This window comes from Tribolium madens, unplaced genomic scaffold (genome assembly GCF_015345945.1).
Source record: "Tribolium madens isolate multiple individuals breed KSU strain unplaced genomic scaffold, Tmad_KSU_1.1 Scaffold_19;HRSCAF=116;Tcas5.2_LG9, whole genome shotgun sequence".
Classification (NCBI taxonomy): Eukaryota; Metazoa; Arthropoda; class Insecta; order Coleoptera; family Tenebrionidae; genus Tribolium; species Tribolium madens.
This window is the reverse complement of record NW_025400983.1, coordinates 12,547,654-12,566,057: the sequence shown is the minus strand read 5'-3', so window position 1 is coordinate 12,566,057 and position 18,404 is coordinate 12,547,654. Positions and strand designations below refer to the sequence as shown.

Below are 18,404 nucleotides of genomic sequence, written 5' to 3'. Positions count from 1 at the left end.
CACGCTGCGACATCTACCAGTAGCTATAGGACACTCCTATCTATGTAATTTGCTCCCTGCAATAACAACAAAATTAAAATCTAAAAAAAAAACAGAATCAAAAATATAAACTTTACAAAAGTAAGCTGAATAATGATGTCAATGTTGATTTTTAGTTTACTTGAGCAAAAAATTGTTTTAATTAGTATTTACTATTCAGGACATACGCTCATGAAATTTTCAGAAAAGCATTGACTTTATTTTAATTTAGACGCATTTACATATTTTGGTCAAGTACTTATAATAATATTTAAGCCAATTTTACCAGTTTTCAAATGAACAAACACTATTTTTTATTTGAATTCAAATTTTTCCAAGTCGATCATTCAGCTTCCTATTATATCGATCGCGCAATTGCCATTTTGATGATGTTTTGACAGTACGTCAAAAGTGACAGAGTTGAATAATATGTTTATGTGCCAAAATGTTACAAAAATAGCTGTACACTTGTAAAATTCCTCGTTGTTTTGTTAAACATTGTGCAAAATGAGTGAAAAGGAGAGGAACTGTTCAAATGAAGCGGTGGAAAAAATCATAGGGAACATGACTGCAGAAATGCAAAATGCAGATGGTCAGTATGCTCCGTTGGGTTTTACGCCGCCTCCAAGCGAGCCTTTGAACTGGAATCAACCACCTTTTGCAAACAATTACGCGTACAACCCTGCGTCAGACATGCCAATGGGTTATGTACCTATGCCACAGTTTACAACTCCTTACAATTACATGCAACAGCCCCATCCGTTCGACATGAATGAATACAATAAAAATTTGGACACGATTAATTTGAAGTATATGTACGAGCCAATGCAGAATGGTAATGCCGATGCTGGGGTTTTCAGAAATGAGTTTATTTTAAACTCGAATTTGCATCAACCAGAGCGTTTACATGAGCCGTTGCCCCAGACCAGCAACCATGCTCATTTAATCGAGAATTTGGTGGGAAATTGGGTGCCGAATACTACAGGAACTTACTCCCCGTTTGGCAATGTGGAACCCTTTAAAACAAATGTTGGAGTCTTTGAACAAATGTCGGAAAAGGAAAATGAACAAAATTTAATACTAGAACAACCTCTTGAAGAGAAACAGTTTAGTTTTAGTCGGAATAATCGCAAGCCAAGGATGGTGGCAGAAGTGAAACCAATGCGTCCTAGCTACTCCGATGTTTTAACTAAAGCAGTGCCCCCGAATACAGCCAAACCGGCCAAAACTGACACTAAAGAAACCAAACAGAAAAAGGAGAATAACAAAAAGAACGGCAAAATCGAGAAAGCGCAAAAAGTCAACTGTTCTTTGAACAGAAGCAATACAAATGCGGATATTAAGGATATTCCCATTTCTGAGAAAACTGCCCAATTTATGAAAACTAACAGCGAGAAGGATAAGCGTAACAGAAGCACGCAGTTGAATCGCAAATGGGCGTCGCTTGATAACATCAATGAACCGATAAACAATATTAAGGTTGATGATGGTAAGAAGAAGAAGAATGATGATGTTACCAACAGTACTAAAAATTTGACGCAAAAGTCGAATTTTCGAAAAGTTACCAAAAATACTGGTGATTCGCCTGAAAATGAACCATTCTCTAATAAAAACGAGACGTTATATGTTAGCAAAAATGGTCTGAAAAAAACAAGCAAGTTTAATAACAGAACAAAAAATTTGGAAACGTTTGGTAGCAATGAGAGGCCTCCAGGGAAAAGAAACCAGCGGACCCGCAAGAGAGAAAATCAGTTTTTCGGTAAGTTGTAAATTGCAATCGTCGGAGCGGAAAGTGTTTTATTGTTGGTACAGTTTATGGGTTTTCAACCATACTATTGTTTTTTTTACAATATTTTAATTGTTTTTTAGCCCATGCATAACAATTTTTACATAGGTTTAGATTATGGCTTCTGTTTTAAATTAAAATTTCATTTGGATTGTTTTTTAAAAAAAAATTTTTGTTTTCAGGAATAGCTGGTCAAAAATTGAAACATTACTTGAAAGGATGGTGGAAGATCTTGACCGTATTCTTTTTCTGGCTCATTCATCTTATCTCCGATATTTGTAGCCTGAGTGTACACATCAGTCGTGACATGTAAGACAAACTCCAAAGTTTTAAGCAAAAAAATAATATTAATCTAACAGGGCTTCGAATTTTTGGCTTTGGTTGTGTGTTCACTGGAGTCTCTTTTTGGATACGGTAGTGACCATCGCAAAACGTATTCGAATTCTATCGTGGATTTGGGAAAAGTTTAAGAAACCTGAAAAACCAACGAAAGACAATAATCGCAGTTTTATTCATAGCGGATTACAGAATAATATTAATATGCCAACGACTGGTGAAGAAGCAATGAAAAGACTTTTAGCGTGTAAAGGAAAAGACCCTTATAGTATATTGGGAGTTACTCCAACTTGTACTGATGATGATATTAAGAGGTACTATAAAAGACAAGCTTTTTTGGTCCATCCGGATAAAAACCAACAACCGGGAGCCGAAGAAGCCTTTAAAATTTTAGTTCACGCTTTTGATATGATTGGGGAACCGGAAAGAAGGGCCGCGTACGATAAAGGTAATCAAAATTTTCATATTTTAATCCAGCGCGAAAAGTAGTGAAAAATTTCATGTTAGATGCCATAAAAATTAGAGGATTGGTGATGGCACGAGTCTCTAAAAATTTCATAATAACAATTTTGTCTTTGTCATTAAAAATTGATAGGAGCTGCGAACGAGAAATTTAATTTAAACATGAACTGCTAGAAAATTTCTCTATAATGTCTCAATTGTAATATTTTGTAGGCCAACATGATTTTTGGGGTTTAAAATGTTGTTGTCATTTTTTTATTAATTCGGTGGCGCTGATTACAAATCCACTACTCGTTTTATTGTATGAAATCAGGTTTTCAAAAAAAAATCTATATGGCGGTATTTTTTCACTTATTTCATAAAATTAAATCAAACCATCCAGTTTTAGCTCTCGTTCCTTGAGTTTTGCCACGTTTTGCGAAATATGTGAATCACAACAGCAACAACACCCATAGCCAATTCCAGTGTACTAAAATAAGTCGTTAAATTTCGTTGGTCTCATGACAACTTCGCAAATGCGTTTTTTGAGGTGAAATAGGTCAAAACCATTTGATTTCTATGTAGAAGAAATTGTGTTACAACTGAATCTTACTGACAAATTTTAAGCCAAGAAGCTCTACTCTTTCATACAGAAAAAACATTATGAAAAGTGTCACAAGTGGCGTTGGCTGTGGTACGACTTATAATATTTATATTGATTGAGATTGAAGTGTTTATACAGGGTGTGTCAGAGCTTGCGTCCCATATAAAAATTTCAAGCAAGATAAGATACCAGGAACATGGAAAAAATTAAATAGAATTAAGGATACAGCTTCCTTGTTTCCTCTTCTAATAGCTTGTAACAAAAAAAACTTGGAAAATTATTTTTCCAACAGAAATAGGATCAAAGTGCAAAATTTAAACTCTTATAACTTCGAAATTTTTATAGATATTTTTTTTTTAATATTTTTTCCATGTTCCTGGCATCTTACCATATGACATTTTTCTCTGGGACGCGAGTTCTGGCGCACCTGTATTAATGCGGTATTAAAATTTATATTCGCGTTATTATTGGTATGTGTTCTATGTTTGGATAATGTTCATTTTGAAACTATCTTCAATAAGTGTAGAAATCAATCCATAAAAAAATACTCTCAGGCATAATTCTTTGGATAAACGCAAAACATATCATTCGGAATAAGCGTAATATAAATATTTGAAATTGATATTTTCCTTAAAAATGTTTTAAAAAATACATTTTAACTGTGACCTTCAAAAATTTATAATAAACGTGTTTTTAACTTTGTAGAAAAATTAGATGTGATAAGAAGAAAGCTTGGATACCTACATCTGAATTCAGGACATATGAAATAAAAAGAAACAGCTTTTAAAATTAAAACTCGTCTCAAAAATTTTTCATATGACCGGCCTGTGTTATTTTCTTCAATTAGGTACATTTTATGCTTAAAACACTTTTCATAGTTTGTTACCTAAAACATCGAAATAGGAATAACGATAATAATATTATCATTGTCGGCCGAAGCTCATCGTTTATTAATATTTTTTGCCTCTCGCCTTACTTTTTCTAACTGTTTAAATTTGTTTAGGTGTTGTCGAGTCTGTGCAAGTGGAGCAGGCCTGGAGCGAGCTGACTGAACTTTTGGCCCAACTACAGCAAAAGGTTGAAGCAGCCGCTAATACAATTCGGTGCAGTGCTTGCGGTTTACGTCACAAAAGAATTAAAGTAGATAGACCTTGTTACGCAGCAAGAAACTGTTTTTCTTGTAAAATTCATCACGCGGCTCGAGAAGGTGATATATGGGCCGAAGCTCGCTGTTTCGGCTTTTTGTGGCATTACTACGCTTGTATGGAAGGAAATGTGTATGATATAACGGAATGGGCCGGTTGTCAAAAAGACAGTCTCAAACACCTAAGACCAGACTCTCATCAAGTACAATATCGCATCGCTTTAGGTAAACAAAATAGTCAACCTCGTAGACACAGTGGATCTCAACGAAATGAGAAACCACCCGATCTCGAAAACTTACTTAATACTTTGTATGGACAAACGGATTGTACGCAACAAGGACAGAAGCGTAGGAGCAAAAAGGCAAATAAGTGATTTTGTCACTAGATGCATAAGTTGTGTATTTTATTTCGCTATTATGAGTATGTGCTATCAATTTATAAAATCAATGCGCTTAAAAAATAAATCATGTTTACAACAATTTATTCACACAGAAGTGTTTTATTCCTAGCAATGTTAAAGTGTAAATCTTTTGTATTTATTCTCTGTGCTTTTGCACACACACGTTGTTTTCTTTGAAAATACATAATTCAGGGTAATACCAGAAGTGCAGAATGCGTTTTGGAGATGTATGTTTTATATGAAAACTTCTAAATAATGAATAAACAATCGAATATCTTGTAAGTGTACAGAAACAGTATGTTAATGATGATCTTTTAGTAGAACTATTGGCGGTCTTATTTAAGGTACAGCCGGTGATTCTGAAGATGTCATGCCAATGAACGGAGCCCAGCCTACCCACCCCGACCGCAACCATACTTAGCCATAAATCACCGTAAACTAGAGGACACGAAAGAATTTTACTTTTTAATTTGAACATCGTACAATTGTGTAAAATTTGATTTGATTATGTTTTTAATAAGAAATCAGTTTGTTTACGAAAACCATAGCCGATGAAACTAAGTCTAATTTACAAAAAAATTGTATACCAAAAAACACATTATTATGACCAACTTAATAACAAGAGATGAATATTGTGCGTAAGAATAAGAATGCATTTTAGATGAGTTGTTTAACTTGCGTATATAAATTAATTCAGACTGTAAGAAACTTAACTTTTTCAAATTCTAAAACGATAAAAAAATCTAAACAAATCAATAGTATATTAAGAGGGAAGAGTGAAGCGACGACTCCAATTATTGTGTGAGATCGGTAAGTCCTTAATAACGTTCGTGATGCTTACGAAATTTTTGCGCGAATATTCCCAATATTAGTAATACATATAAATTTCGTATACAATTCTTTTGTAAATGTAAATAAAATGTTTATTATTTATAATCATTAAAATGAAATACTAAAAGAGGTAAAATTATTAAACGCACATCGGTCGTGGCATAAAAGACTTTAATTTCTAACAAAAAGGTTTACAAATTCAATGATCACATCAGTTTTTAGGGGCAATCAAATTTTAATTCGAGGTTAAATTTAGTTCATAATACGAATTAAATGACATGACATTCATTAGAATTAGTTTCATCGGCTATGATGTTCGTAAACAAAGTGATTTCTTACTAAAAACATAATCAAATCAAATTTTATGCAATTGGACGATATTCAAGGTAAAAGTGGTGTCCTCAAGTTTACGGTGATTTATAGCTAAGGATGGTTGCGGTCGGAGTGGGTAGGTAGTGATCCCAAATGCCGGGCTCCGTTTATTGGCATGACATCTTCAGAATCACCGGCTGTACTAGATTATGTTATAAACAGAGGCTTTTTGGCCTTGAAATTAGTGGTTGTCAGAGGTTATTGTCATTCATAATGCTCATGAGCATCGCTAACATATAATGTTGACATTAAATAATAAATACCTATTTAAAGTTTTGTAATTTTTTAAGGTTTGACAAGCAATTTTCAAGGTTAAAAAGCTGTCAGTGTCAAAAATATGTGATGGCAGCAGGTCTGTCTGAGAAGAGGATCCTACTACATACGTACCTTAATTCTATCTATGTTTACACCAATTGGTTCCCATAGAAGTGCTTTTTTACTCTTAACAGTATTTTTTGGTGTCGATATGTGGAAATCTCTTGTATTTATACTCTGCACAATCTGTATCACCAATGCAGATAACACACACGTTGTACTCTTTAAACATGAGGAATTCGGGGGAATACCAGAGCGGGTATTGGAGGGGTGTGTGAAATGCAAAAATTTTGATATACCAGTTCAAGTCTCATCAATAAGAGTACATGGAAACTGCATCCATCTTTTTTCAAAGCGTAATTGCGAAGGTACCAACACGAAAATAGGAAAAGATATCCCAAAAATTTGCATGTATGTCGCTTCTGTAAAATATTGTTAATTAAAATGCGTTTATTACTTATTCAAAAATATTATTCTAAGGCACCATCAAGGAAACAAAGACTAGGTATATTATCTATTGCCGCATCGACATCTCGTTTTTGTACAGTTTTCCTTTTCCCCATACCCATGAATTTGCAAGATTCTTTAGCAAGGTGTTCTAGAAACATTTCCTAAAACTTATGCTATGAAGTGAGACTAAAACTGTTTTTTTTTTAATTACCGTTGATTTAGTCACGAGAAATAACGCATCTTGGCTTATTAAATTGCAATCTGGATCCATTTTCATTATATGTTTAATTCGAGTCAAAGGAAGTTTAACCAGTTTTGGCTTTTCAGGAGTTGTTGTTGAGTTGTTGTGTTCTACTGTTTCAGTCATTTCAGTAACTGGCTGTTTTTCAGTCTCGATCTCCTCTATATCCACTTCGTTTATATCTTCCATTTTATAGTTGGATTTGGAATAATAATAATCTTCCCTTTTCAAGTTTTACAACATAACCTCAATCGCGCGCTTTTCTGAAAACAAGTCAGGTTGGGTAGAATACTAACAAAACATTCCCCTAGAACATATTTTAAAATATTTAATAAAATTAAAATAAAATTTTCGTTTGGATTGTCAAGACCTGGTTATTTTAATACTTTTAATTTTTTAGATACTGATTTTATCGATTACAAAAATGTATTTTGTGCTTAATTGCATTTTCAATGATTCACCTAGTGGATTGGCATCCTTTTTTATATGACAAGGTCTTAACCTCAAAATTATGGACGCTCTTACGTCAACGATTAAATAAATAAAAAAAGGTACAGTATATTTTTTTATTGGTTATTTTTGAAAGTTTAGTGTTGTATTAAGCGCAATAACTTTGTGTTCGTAGATGGATGATGGGACCCCTAAGAGGGGCCGCGGCCGGGGTCGTGGAGGAAGAGGCAGAGGTCGTGGAAGAGGTAGAGGTCGCGGTCGTGGTAAAAAAGCCATCAAAGTAATAGAAAGCGATGAAGAAATAGATAATTCTCAACTTCAAGAATCTTCTGAAGAGGCACAACAAACCGAAAGTGAATCTAATGAAAATGTGGCACCTAAAAGTATGTATAATTGAATTAAAGTCAGCCTTGAATAACAATTGAATGTTTTAGTTGATTTGGAAGCTGACATTTCGCAACTCGAAGCACCCACTTTTACAACAATTAACAGAGGGCCACCAGAACCAATGTTGCGGCTAGATTGGTCACACAAAGTGAATTTGATTGGGGAAAAAGTGCTCAATCCCATGATTCATTGCTGTGATAAGTGTTTGAAGCCCATTTTAATCTACGGACGAATGGTAAACTTTTCATTTTGAACAAATTTTGTTGTAAAACACCCAAAAAGTGCTAAAATAGTTGTTTTTAAACAGAATTGTAAAGCAGTCTTTATGTTGGTAACACTAATAAAATCATTCTTGCCAACTTTAATAAAAAGTTGGTAGTTCCGGTTTTTGATTTATTTTGATAAATATGTCATTAAATGTCAGAAGGAAACACAAAACCGAAGATAAGTTCCGTACAGTTGGAGACAAAATACTTTGGTCGTCAATGTCACTTGAGTGGCATTAAATTGTAAAGCATGCTTTAGGACTGTTAACCTTATTTTTAGCTACTGTCAATCATAGTTGACAAGTTTTTGATAGGAAAATATAATAGTTGTCATTAATTTAAAATTATCATTCATTTTGACGTTAAAGCTTGAATTACATTGAAGTGTCAGGAAAGTGACGACCAAAGTATTTTGTCTCCAACTGTACACTAAAATTCTTGGAAATATGTCTAGAAAGTAAAAAGACCACTAGATTAAATTAGAGATGGTTAAACATGCTTTAATTGCTACCAAAAATTTTACGAGAATACATAATTATCGCATTTGAGGAAAGGGTTGTAAAAGTGCATCTTCTAGAATTGAGAATTCGCATAAATTATGATCCGAGTACAACATTTGTAAACATCAAAGTATTTTCATAAAAATAAAATTTGAAACTTATGTAAGTTTTATTAGGTAGATATTTTTAATTATATGCCATATTATGTTTATGCAACACAGCATTCTTAATTTGTTTTTCTTGTAATATAATTATTTACATCCTTTGCTAATAGATACTACCGTTGCAGCACTATACAGGTGTCCCACGTAAGACTTTCGGGTGTAATATTTCTGTTAATTGACAATATAAGGACAGGGCATTAATCAAGTTATATTTTAAGGAGTATAGATCCGGAAGTTAGGTAGTTAGGTGAGACAGCTTGTATATCACTTTCACACCAAAGTGGTACATTTGTAGTTTCTGATATAATATGAGGTTTGTTTCGAAAATCGTTAAATATCACTGACAATTGAGTCGTCAAAGATTTACATAAAAATAAAAAAGGGACTTGGATCCCCCACTGATGGACTTTTTAAGGCACTCATTATTACTTTTCCTTTTATAGATTCCGTGCAAGCATGTGTTCTGCTTGTCCTGTGGTAAACAAGAGCAGAAGCAATGTCCGCGCTGTTTGGAGAAAGTTTCAAGAGTGGAACAAACTGGTTTAGGGACAGTTTTCATGTGTACTCATGGAGGGACTCGTTATGGTTCCTCCGGTTGCCGCCGTACTTATTTATCACACCGTGATCTTCAAGCCCACATCAACCACCGGCACGTTTCTAATAACATCCAACCAATGGAAGTTCCTGTTGAGCCAGAAAGAGTGTCTGTCCGCGCTAAAACGAACGATCCTAGATCGAACATTTCAATATCTTCAAATGTGAGACAACGCCCAACTTCTATACAAAGTTCTGGAGTTCGGACTAATTTGATTACGGTGCCAATTCAAGATTCGGCACCTACAGTGCATGAGACTAGCGCTACGCAACATAGTTATTATAATTATCAACAGACTGCGACATATAATCAAGGCTTGCCTCCTATGCATATACCTCCACCGCAGCAGCCCCAGTATTATGCTGCGCCACCGGCTTATAGTCCGGCACAGAGTTATAATTATAGTGGCGGAGCGCCGGCTGCGGGACAGTATGGAGGACAGGGGGCGCAAGGCAGAGCGGCACAGTATGACTATAGCACGGCGCCTCCGCCCCAGTGGACTGGTAGCCAGCAATACTACAGATGAATATTTTAAGTAGAATTAATATTCTAATCTATTTATGTCTAAGACTAATTTTATAAATTTATCAATGGTTACACTTAAGTTTTGTAAGCTAGTGACTATCGGTTTAATGAATGTTTTAATTACATGTAATTCAAAGTATAATGGTTAATTTTTACTAGAATTTTCTATTTGGCAGCACTGATTTTATCACATTACATTATTTTGTTTGAAAAAAACATCAAAGAAGCTAATTATTAAGTATGTAGTAAGAAAAGTACATGTTAGAAAGTGGGCGTGTAAAAAAGAGGGGAGTTTTTGGAAGTAGTGGCGTATAGATTCGCTTTATTATCGTAGTATTTGAGGACGCCACTGGTCCGCCTCCCCTGTTATGTTTGCGCGCAATTAGGCCCCGCCCAGGAGTGTACTTCTAGCTTTTACCCCAATATAACAGTTGAAATTTGGCGACTTTTATGCTGTTAATAACATAAATGTATATTATGCAAAGAAAAAATTTATCGCCAATGTCGTATAGGAAAAAATGATTTAAAAATTGCTGGTGCCTTACCGTCACAATAATTGAAACAAGGGAGGTAAAAAAATTGAGCATTAAAACACACCGACTGTGGGAAAATAATCACTTGTAGTCACAAAAATTGAGCTAAGTACCGTCTTTTGTCACAAAATATTAAGCAAAAAGTGGCTCTTGAAACATAAAATTAACAAGAAATCATATCAGGTGCCACAAAAATTAAGCAAGTATCGCTTTCTTTTAAAAACATCGCATCTATTAGTTGTTCTGAAAACAAAAAAAACAAAATGTTAGTCGTCTGGGAAAAAATCGAGCATGGTCACAAAAATCACTAGAGAAAAATAAAATTGTACAAAAAATTAATTACCCGTAGTCAAAAAAATGTTCGTTGGAACAAAAAATCTAAAATCTCGTTATTACAAAACAAAAAATTGCTCGTTCCAATGCTTAATTGAGCGAAGTATCAACCTAAGTTATAATAACTATAGCAAAAAATTGTTTATCCGCAAACGTCAGAAAAATGACGCTTTTATGACTAATTGACACAAGTAAAAGTTTTACCTTTCAGACATGGAGTAAAAACACTGTTTTTTCGCCTAAGCGTTTTTCACTTTTACTTGACACTTACTTCGACATTTCTAATGTTAACTCTTTCGCTGTTTCAGTATTCGACATTTTGCACTATAAACAACCCTAGTTATTCACCAGTTAAATCAATTAACACTTACGAAAATCTCAACACTTCGGAAACTGACCCGTGACGTTTGTTATGATTTTATTACAAAGCGTCCTGATTATTGGGGTGATTTACTTGATTATTAGTGTGTTGCTCTACTCTCCATCTGAATCGTTTGCGGATAAAATAGTATATGTTATTTGGAGTAAAAGTGAGTTTATGTGGCTCAGATGAATCATTTGCCTCACTCCGTTCGGCAAAATGAACGTTCAGCGTCACCACATAAACAATCACTTTCACTCCTAATAACATAATAAAAAAGAAGAAATTCAAGAAATTTCACATAATCATTAGTGTCTACAAAAATTAATTATTAATTAAAAATACGGTTGCACATCACAAAAACTTAAAAAAAATGTATCTGAAAAAGAAAAAAAGAATTGCCTTGGGTCACAAAATTCGGTGGTGTACATTTGAAATGGGTGTTTTTAATAAAAGGCGTAGGAATTTTGGAAAATACTTTATTAAACATAACCAATGAATATTTTTTCTATACCAAAAATGGAACAAAACAGAATGATCAGTAGAGGCTGCTGCCTACATCGCTTTGATTAAACGAATGCATCTTAACATCTAACGTTTAAATTGCTTGTCTAAAAATAATTACAACAAATGAAGAATTGAAACAATTATGCTAATAGTAATTCACTAAACTTAAAGAAAGACCTTACAAATGCACATTACAGAGCTGCTTACATTAAAACTCTTTTAAATTACAAACAACAAGAACCGTCAACAGTAAAATTGTCATCGCCTCTTCGTTGAAGAGCCGTTTCTGATCAACCCACAGCCACGTTTTCTTCATAACTTACAAGAGCTTTAGCGTAATTTCGAATTAAATCTTGGAAAAAAAAACTATGTACAAAAACAAAGGAATTTTTTTATGCAGTTACGGTGTCGGTATCACTAGGAGGCAACGAATACGGTTTCTGTTTACGCTGGCGTCTGCGCTCACGTCTCTCCCCCATAACGAGACGAAGCTGTTCAAGTTTACCGCGGGTGCGCAGGTTTTGGTCCTCACTACATGTCGACGATGACGGTTCGTCTTCTTGCTCGGGGACAGGTACTGGTTCTTCGGATCCTTTCCGACTCACCCGTCGGAACTCAGGAACGGAGCATAGGAGATCATTGAGGATGTGGACTATTGTGGCGACGTCCCGACGAGGACGCCCTTTCGGGTCTTGTAAGGCAGGGTTCAGAGCACCGCTGAAAGTTCCCGAATACACGCTCTCTCGACGGCCTAAATGTAAAAAACACAACCGACTTTAAAAACCAGAAAATCCAGAAAAAATAGACGTTTTTGAATTTGTTATTTTACGAGAGGGCATTTTCTATGTAATTCTACCAAGATATGCAATAAAATTAACAGATCTACTGGGTGACTATTAATGCTTGTGGTAAAAAAATCTATTGGCAACATTGAATTATTGGTAATCCTTTTATAATTTATAGTTTGCTATATCAGGGTGTTTCAGGTGGCGACTAAGCCAGCGATTGCCTGTTGCAACTGAGTGACAATTGCTTATAAAAGTTTGATGTTTGAATTTGAGAGTTAAGGTTGCCAAACTAAGATTTTACAATTTGAGGATAAAAATCATCAAGTCATTTACAGTTACCCGGTATATTTTCCCTTATACCTCTAATATTCACAATACAAAGTGATCAACAATAAATAAATCTGTTAGCAATCCTGACTCTAAATTTTAAAGCTTACATTGGAGTGTGCTTTTGATTAACAACAATTCAACAATCTTGAGGCGTTGTACGTCAAGAATTTATCAAGCAAAACCATATCCGGTTTTAAATACTTTTAAATCTGTTACCAACAGACTCAGTCTTTTTGGATCACTTCGTATATTCTAATCTAAGTAGATGGTGGCTTTGAAACTAATTTGGCAACATTGAATAACGTAAATACAGAAAACTGTAGATATGAGAAATGATTATGGCAAAAAATAATGGCAATGAATGACAATTGACTACTTAAATAAAAACGTTTGAGTTTGATAGTCAATTTTGCCACATTTTAGATTTGTGGTCAACGTATTGTTTTGATCCGAATTTTAGTTGAAAATGTGATGACTGCTGAAACATCTCGTTACGTAAGTAATTTTCGTTATTATAGTCAAATGCCCATAACTTAAATTATTCGTTCAGTTTTGAAACTTGAACGTGTACCTAGAGCTTATTCCATATCTGGTGGCAAACTGACAGTGACAAAAAAGACACTTGGAATGTGCCCACTTGGTTAAGATGAAATACATGTGCGTGCATTTTTTCTCTAAAATTTTCTTAGCTGTCATTTTTAAGGAGTTTGCAATCGGGTGATCTTAACTGAAGACCAATATTGTAGGGAAAATCGTTTACATGTAATCGTTAATGAACTTATCATAACCAACGATAACAGCGATGAAAACGCATTTTGCTTTAGTAATTTTGAGGACGAGGATTGCTAGAAATATCATAGTTAAAATTTATTTTCGTGCAACAACAAATTAATAATTTGTTCATCATTCTTCATCGTATGTATGAGTACCTACTTATTATATTTTTTTAAGAATAACAGTGGTTTTGAAATATTATTTAACAGGACGCCTATGAACAATATTTTTTTTAATAGTAAACGTATGTTTAGTGTAAAAATTCAGTCATTTTTGACAACGTTAGTTCGCCGCCAGACTTGGGAGAAGCTGTATCTCAGGACTTTTCTATTGCCATTCCGTCAGTTTTTATAATGTTTTTTTCTATATTTCTTCTGTTCTCAGCTCCAAATCTCTCAGTAGGACAGTAGGGCTCATTTGTTGTAACACAGATTCCTTTTTACATAGAAATAAAATGTTTGTGACATATTGAACCTCAAAAAACGCAGTTGCCACGTTGGCAGTGTGGCAATAGAAGAGTTCCGAGGTAACAGGTGTCTCAGCGAGTTCATAAACTCGAATATTGACCTTCAAATGATATTTTTTTTAATTTGTTAATCTAGGGCGTCGTCTGAAATTATTTTCAACTATACAGGGTGTTTCAAAAATTGGTTACATACAAATACAAGTTTGTGTTTTTTTTTAAATGAAACACCACATGTTGCATTTTTGGATGTAGCTTTTTATTACAATGTTTTTAAGGTAAACTTTTATTGGTCGATCTTGCTTAGTTGTTTTCTTTTTGAGAAAACATACTTTTTTGTAAAATTTATTACACAAAAACTAGGAAGGTTACAACATTTTTACTATTGTAAAGAAAAAAGTAAAAACTTTAAGACTGTAGAAGCTTGTTAAAAGTTCAATAACTTAAAAAAATTTAATGAAACACCCTATTTATTGTTTTTCCATCTAAGAGATGATCAAATTGTTTTTCCTAAAACATTTATTTTAAGTGCCTATAATTAATAACTAAAATTTAAACCTTAAAAAAATTAACCATTGTTGCAGTAGTCAAAAAGTGCACAGTTGTACAAGAGATGAATGAAATATCACCTAATAATCACATTTTTGTTAAACTGAATCCTTCGTTCTTTATTTTAATTCGAATTTCAATATTTCTTTCGGCTTTTACAATCTCTAGATAAACCACAAGATATGTGATCCCTGGTGGAATTACTATGGTTACGATGGTATTAATAATGCCCATATATTGATAGCTACATACATCCAAAAATGCCAATAAACCTATGGTGTTTTCTTTAAAAAAAACACAAATTTGTATTGTCCTACTGAGGACAAAACAAATAATGTTTCTGTCACTTAAAAAAAAAGAATGTACTTGGACAAAGTGTCTATCCCAAAAATTGCTTACAATAAACTGTTCAACTTTATTAAAGAAGTATTGTAATATCTTTATATTTAATGAAGTTATGGCTTGGGGCGTTTTTTATAATCCAGCCTGTATAAGAATCTCAAAATCTATCCTCGTACATACTTAAAATTTGAGAATCTATAAAATTAGTGAACCTTTATCACGGCCCGAGAAGACGTCGGCGGATAGTCTTCGTAAAGTGTGCTGGAGGTTTCTGGATGCTTGAAGGAGACTTGGAGGACTGGTAGTTGGTGGTGGTCCTGAGACAATCGGTGGTTTTGTTCCTGAAACGGTGCTTAATTGCAGTTGGATTAGCATCATGTGGTCACCCAATCGCATGCTTAGATTTAGTGGAGCTTTTCCACATAGGAATTCGTTTACTTGGGTGTCGTTCAGAGATTCTAAGGCTTGCATTATTCCTATTTCCGGACGCTGAGTCTGTAACGAAAAATATAATAATCAATAACGACAAGTTTATATTCGTCGGTTATTTTATTATACAGAAAATTTATCTTTTTGCTATCAGAGAACCTTGAAAGAATCAACGGAACATGCAACTAAACGTACGCTAAATGAAGTGATAATAAAAAAAATGTTAATTATAGCTCAGATAATGTCTATTATCCATCTTTGACCACCTTATGCTTTAAATTATCATGAAGTGTCAAAATTGTATGTTATAAAAAAATGTAAATTTTGTATAATTTTTGAAAGTTATTGTTGGCAATTAGTCACGATCATGCAAATAGCCCATTTCCATTATTTTGTAACACTTCAAATGGTGAGGTGAACTCTGTATTAAAAAATTAACTTAATTTTTGAAGCTTTTAAGTGAAAAATCAAAATACATAATAGAAAAGCTACATTTGACATTTATTACCATAAGTTTACGCTCAAAAGCACCACCTTTCTAGATGTGCTCTTTTTAAAAACTATACGTTTTTAAAAAACCAAGTACAAAAGAACTTTGTTTAAAATTTGTAACATTTATTACATTATTAAGATTAATAAATTTCTCATAACAACAACCAACCACGTATGCATTTATTACATTACGAATAAAAATACTAATTCTTTCAGTAAATATTTCCACCCTAATAAACATATTACGGCTAACCTGCTTATTACTTAGCTTTTGTTTATAAAGTGCAGATTTTTTTATAAAATCTTTAATTTGTATTTTTCAATTACTATTAAATATACGCCACTTTTCTTAAATAGTGAATTACAAGACTAAATAAAAATCGTTAGCACAATTTGAAATTTTATTGCTATAAAAGAACTACCACCAACCGGATTATAAGTACTTCATACATAGCACATTAGTACAGTCACTAAAGCGTAATATTACGGTAATACACAAAATAGACATGAATTCCACTCCCAAGTTTATTTGAAATTAATATATTGCACCGAGTATTGTCCTGTTAGTTGTGGTATTGTTCAGTTACAAGTTACAATAGCAAATACAAGTATATAGCAAGCAAAACCACACAAGGATGATTTTTTTTTATTATTACCCGAAACCAACAAATATTTGCATTTGCTCTGAGACACTGAACGAAGTCAGTGATTTTGATATAAACTGGCATAGAATGAAGCAAAATTTCTAACATGATTTATCCCTACTTATCAAATCACAAAACTTCTCTTTAAAGTTATAATTTCTTCGTAACTACATATAAATCAAAATTTAGATTTTGTACAAACTACCACACACTGCGACACGCAATTGGTATGTGTACCATGTGCATTAGGTACAAAAAACACTTTAGAAAATATTAAATTTGTTAAGTGAAGTACTGTGAGTTTTTAATTGTGATGATACTGAAGCATAATGTAAATATGTATCCATGATTAGGACAACCCCAAGTGTCAAAAACGTATTTCAAGTCTTTGATGATAGTTAAGTAAACAATGAAATATTTCTTTTATTTTTTTACTAAATATATGACCATGAACTTTGAAACTCCAAATTAACTGTACACCTTTAGAAAACTCTTTTAAACTTATTTTACATCTATTACGTAAAACAAAAATATTTGACTTTAACTTTTGTGTCAGTGTGGTGGAAAATAGAACCTTTGAGGATAAGTTATGGTACTTTTATGGGCCCCACCCTATCAACCTTCATACAGGTAAATTATTATGTAATTTTAACGAGAAACAAAAAGTGCTCCCTTATCACTTCCCTCAACCTCTGTTTGTTGTTAAAATGCAAAGCAAAGAGTTAATGAATAACAATAATAAAATAAACATTGATCAGTTGTGGTTTAGAGTGGAATTCAGATCTATAATTAGCACATGCACAGCATGAATTATTAGTACGTCTACAAGAAGAAAAAAAATTGTTGCAACATACGATAAGCCCTGTTTCAACGTTGGGCAGTAAAGTGACTCTGGAGCCATCCGAGATGCCATGTTGTATCAAACTCCCGTCTTGCAATTGCCTGCAACACAAAATCACCGAAATATATCGTAACTGTAAAAATAAAACGTGCATGAAACCCACTTATCGCGAAACAACAGACATATCCTGTCCCTGGGCACCTTGAGTCTTTTCGAGACGAGTTTCTTGAAATTATCAACGCTAATGTCTGGTTCCACACTGAGGTAGAAGTCGCCCCCTGTGGTGGGGCTCACATGTATAGATATCTGCGAATGTGGGCCACACCCCTGTGAAATGGGGTTAGCGGACGAATGCGAACTGTTTTCCATTAGGGGCTAGTCCAAGAGTCACACACCGACGTCACCTGAGACACTATAAAGCTGGGGCGGCGTCGCGGGGGGCCCAAACTGCACCAGACACCATTTCAGAACCCACGGATTGCACACTCCGACAAAAAAAACAATACAGTGGTATTACGGTACTGTAATGTAGCAACTCCGGATTCTGACAAGTTTGGTTGCGCTCCAGACCTAGTGGGGGTATTGCACAAAGCCCGTCGGGTGTAATGTGGGCTGCCTACACCGGAGGTTCAATACTCGACACCTGGCAGCAGGTACTAGGATCGCCCCCGCAACTAAGCGATTTTATTCAGATTCTTTTCACTCGGGGTCTCAACCGAAGATTATTTTCGGCGAGGAACGCTTTTTCTTTGTTTAGATTTGCGATGGGATGGAAACAGGTAGACGGAGACGGTCGAGAGTGGAGCTGGTTTGTTCACTTTATATTGATAATGTGCCACCTACCCATACAGAACACTACAACTACACAATTGATTTTACCAGACCTGGCCTATTGAAATATCACTCTGGCACGAAAGTATCATTAGGAAAACTAAAAATACATATCCAAAACAACGACAGATAAAATACGATGGCTAGGTTTATTTCAGACAACATTTAATACTACCGACGAAAAAAAAATTAAAACTTTTTTAAATAGGTACTTAATATTATTTTTAAAAGAGATTATTGTTACTTATACAAGCTGGAACAAATTTATTGTATAGTTTACTGTCATCTATTTTTTGAATCAATAACTTATTATTATTAATAAACTGTTCAATTTTGCTTAAAGAAATATTGTCAAAGCTTT

General features: G+C 34.0%; 4 protein-coding genes across 4 annotated transcripts; 2 read left to right on the top strand and 2 right to left on the bottom strand.

Annotated features, from left to right (window-relative positions):
• Positions 1 to 405: 405 nt before the first annotated feature.
• LOC123011381 (dnaJ homolog dnj-5) lies at positions 406 to 4,819 on the top strand. Its single transcript, XM_044408787.1, has 4 exons — positions 406 to 1,777; positions 1,987 to 2,113; positions 2,164 to 2,588; positions 4,189 to 4,819. Exons 1-4 carry the CDS (start codon positions 526 to 528, stop codon positions 4,701 to 4,703), a joined length of 2,319 nt encoding a protein of 772 aa, XP_044264722.1. The 5' UTR covers positions 406 to 525; the 3' UTR covers positions 4,704 to 4,819.
• Positions 4,820 to 5,715: 896 nt separating this feature from the next.
• Positions 5,716 to 7,232, bottom strand: LOC123011401 (DNA polymerase epsilon subunit 4). The gene is made up of 2 exons (XM_044408811.1): positions 6,910 to 7,232; positions 5,716 to 6,859 (listed from the first exon to the last, which is right to left on the bottom strand). Exons 1-2 carry the CDS (start codon positions 7,126 to 7,128, stop codon positions 6,719 to 6,721), a joined length of 360 nt encoding a protein of 119 aa, XP_044264746.1. The 5' UTR covers positions 7,129 to 7,232; the 3' UTR covers positions 5,716 to 6,718.
• LOC123011390 (E3 ubiquitin-protein ligase Hakai) lies at positions 5,821 to 9,987 on the top strand. Its single transcript, XM_044408799.1, has 4 exons — positions 5,821 to 7,490; positions 7,565 to 7,772; positions 7,824 to 8,011; positions 9,150 to 9,987. Exons 2-4 carry the CDS (start codon positions 7,565 to 7,567, stop codon positions 9,825 to 9,827), a joined length of 1,074 nt encoding a protein of 357 aa, XP_044264734.1. The 5' UTR covers positions 5,821 to 7,490; the 3' UTR covers positions 9,828 to 9,987.
• Positions 9,988 to 11,516: 1,529 nt separating this feature from the next.
• LOC123008327 (midnolin homolog) lies at positions 11,517 to 17,985 on the bottom strand. The gene is made up of 4 exons (XM_044404131.1): positions 17,376 to 17,985; positions 17,226 to 17,313; positions 15,019 to 15,301; positions 11,517 to 12,311 (listed from the first exon to the last, which is right to left on the bottom strand). The coding sequence occupies exons 1-4, from the start codon at positions 17,579 to 17,581 to the stop codon at positions 11,953 to 11,955; spliced, it is 936 nt and encodes a 311-aa protein (XP_044260066.1). The 5' UTR covers positions 17,582 to 17,985; the 3' UTR covers positions 11,517 to 11,952.
• Positions 17,986 to 18,404: the final 419 nt, after the last annotated feature.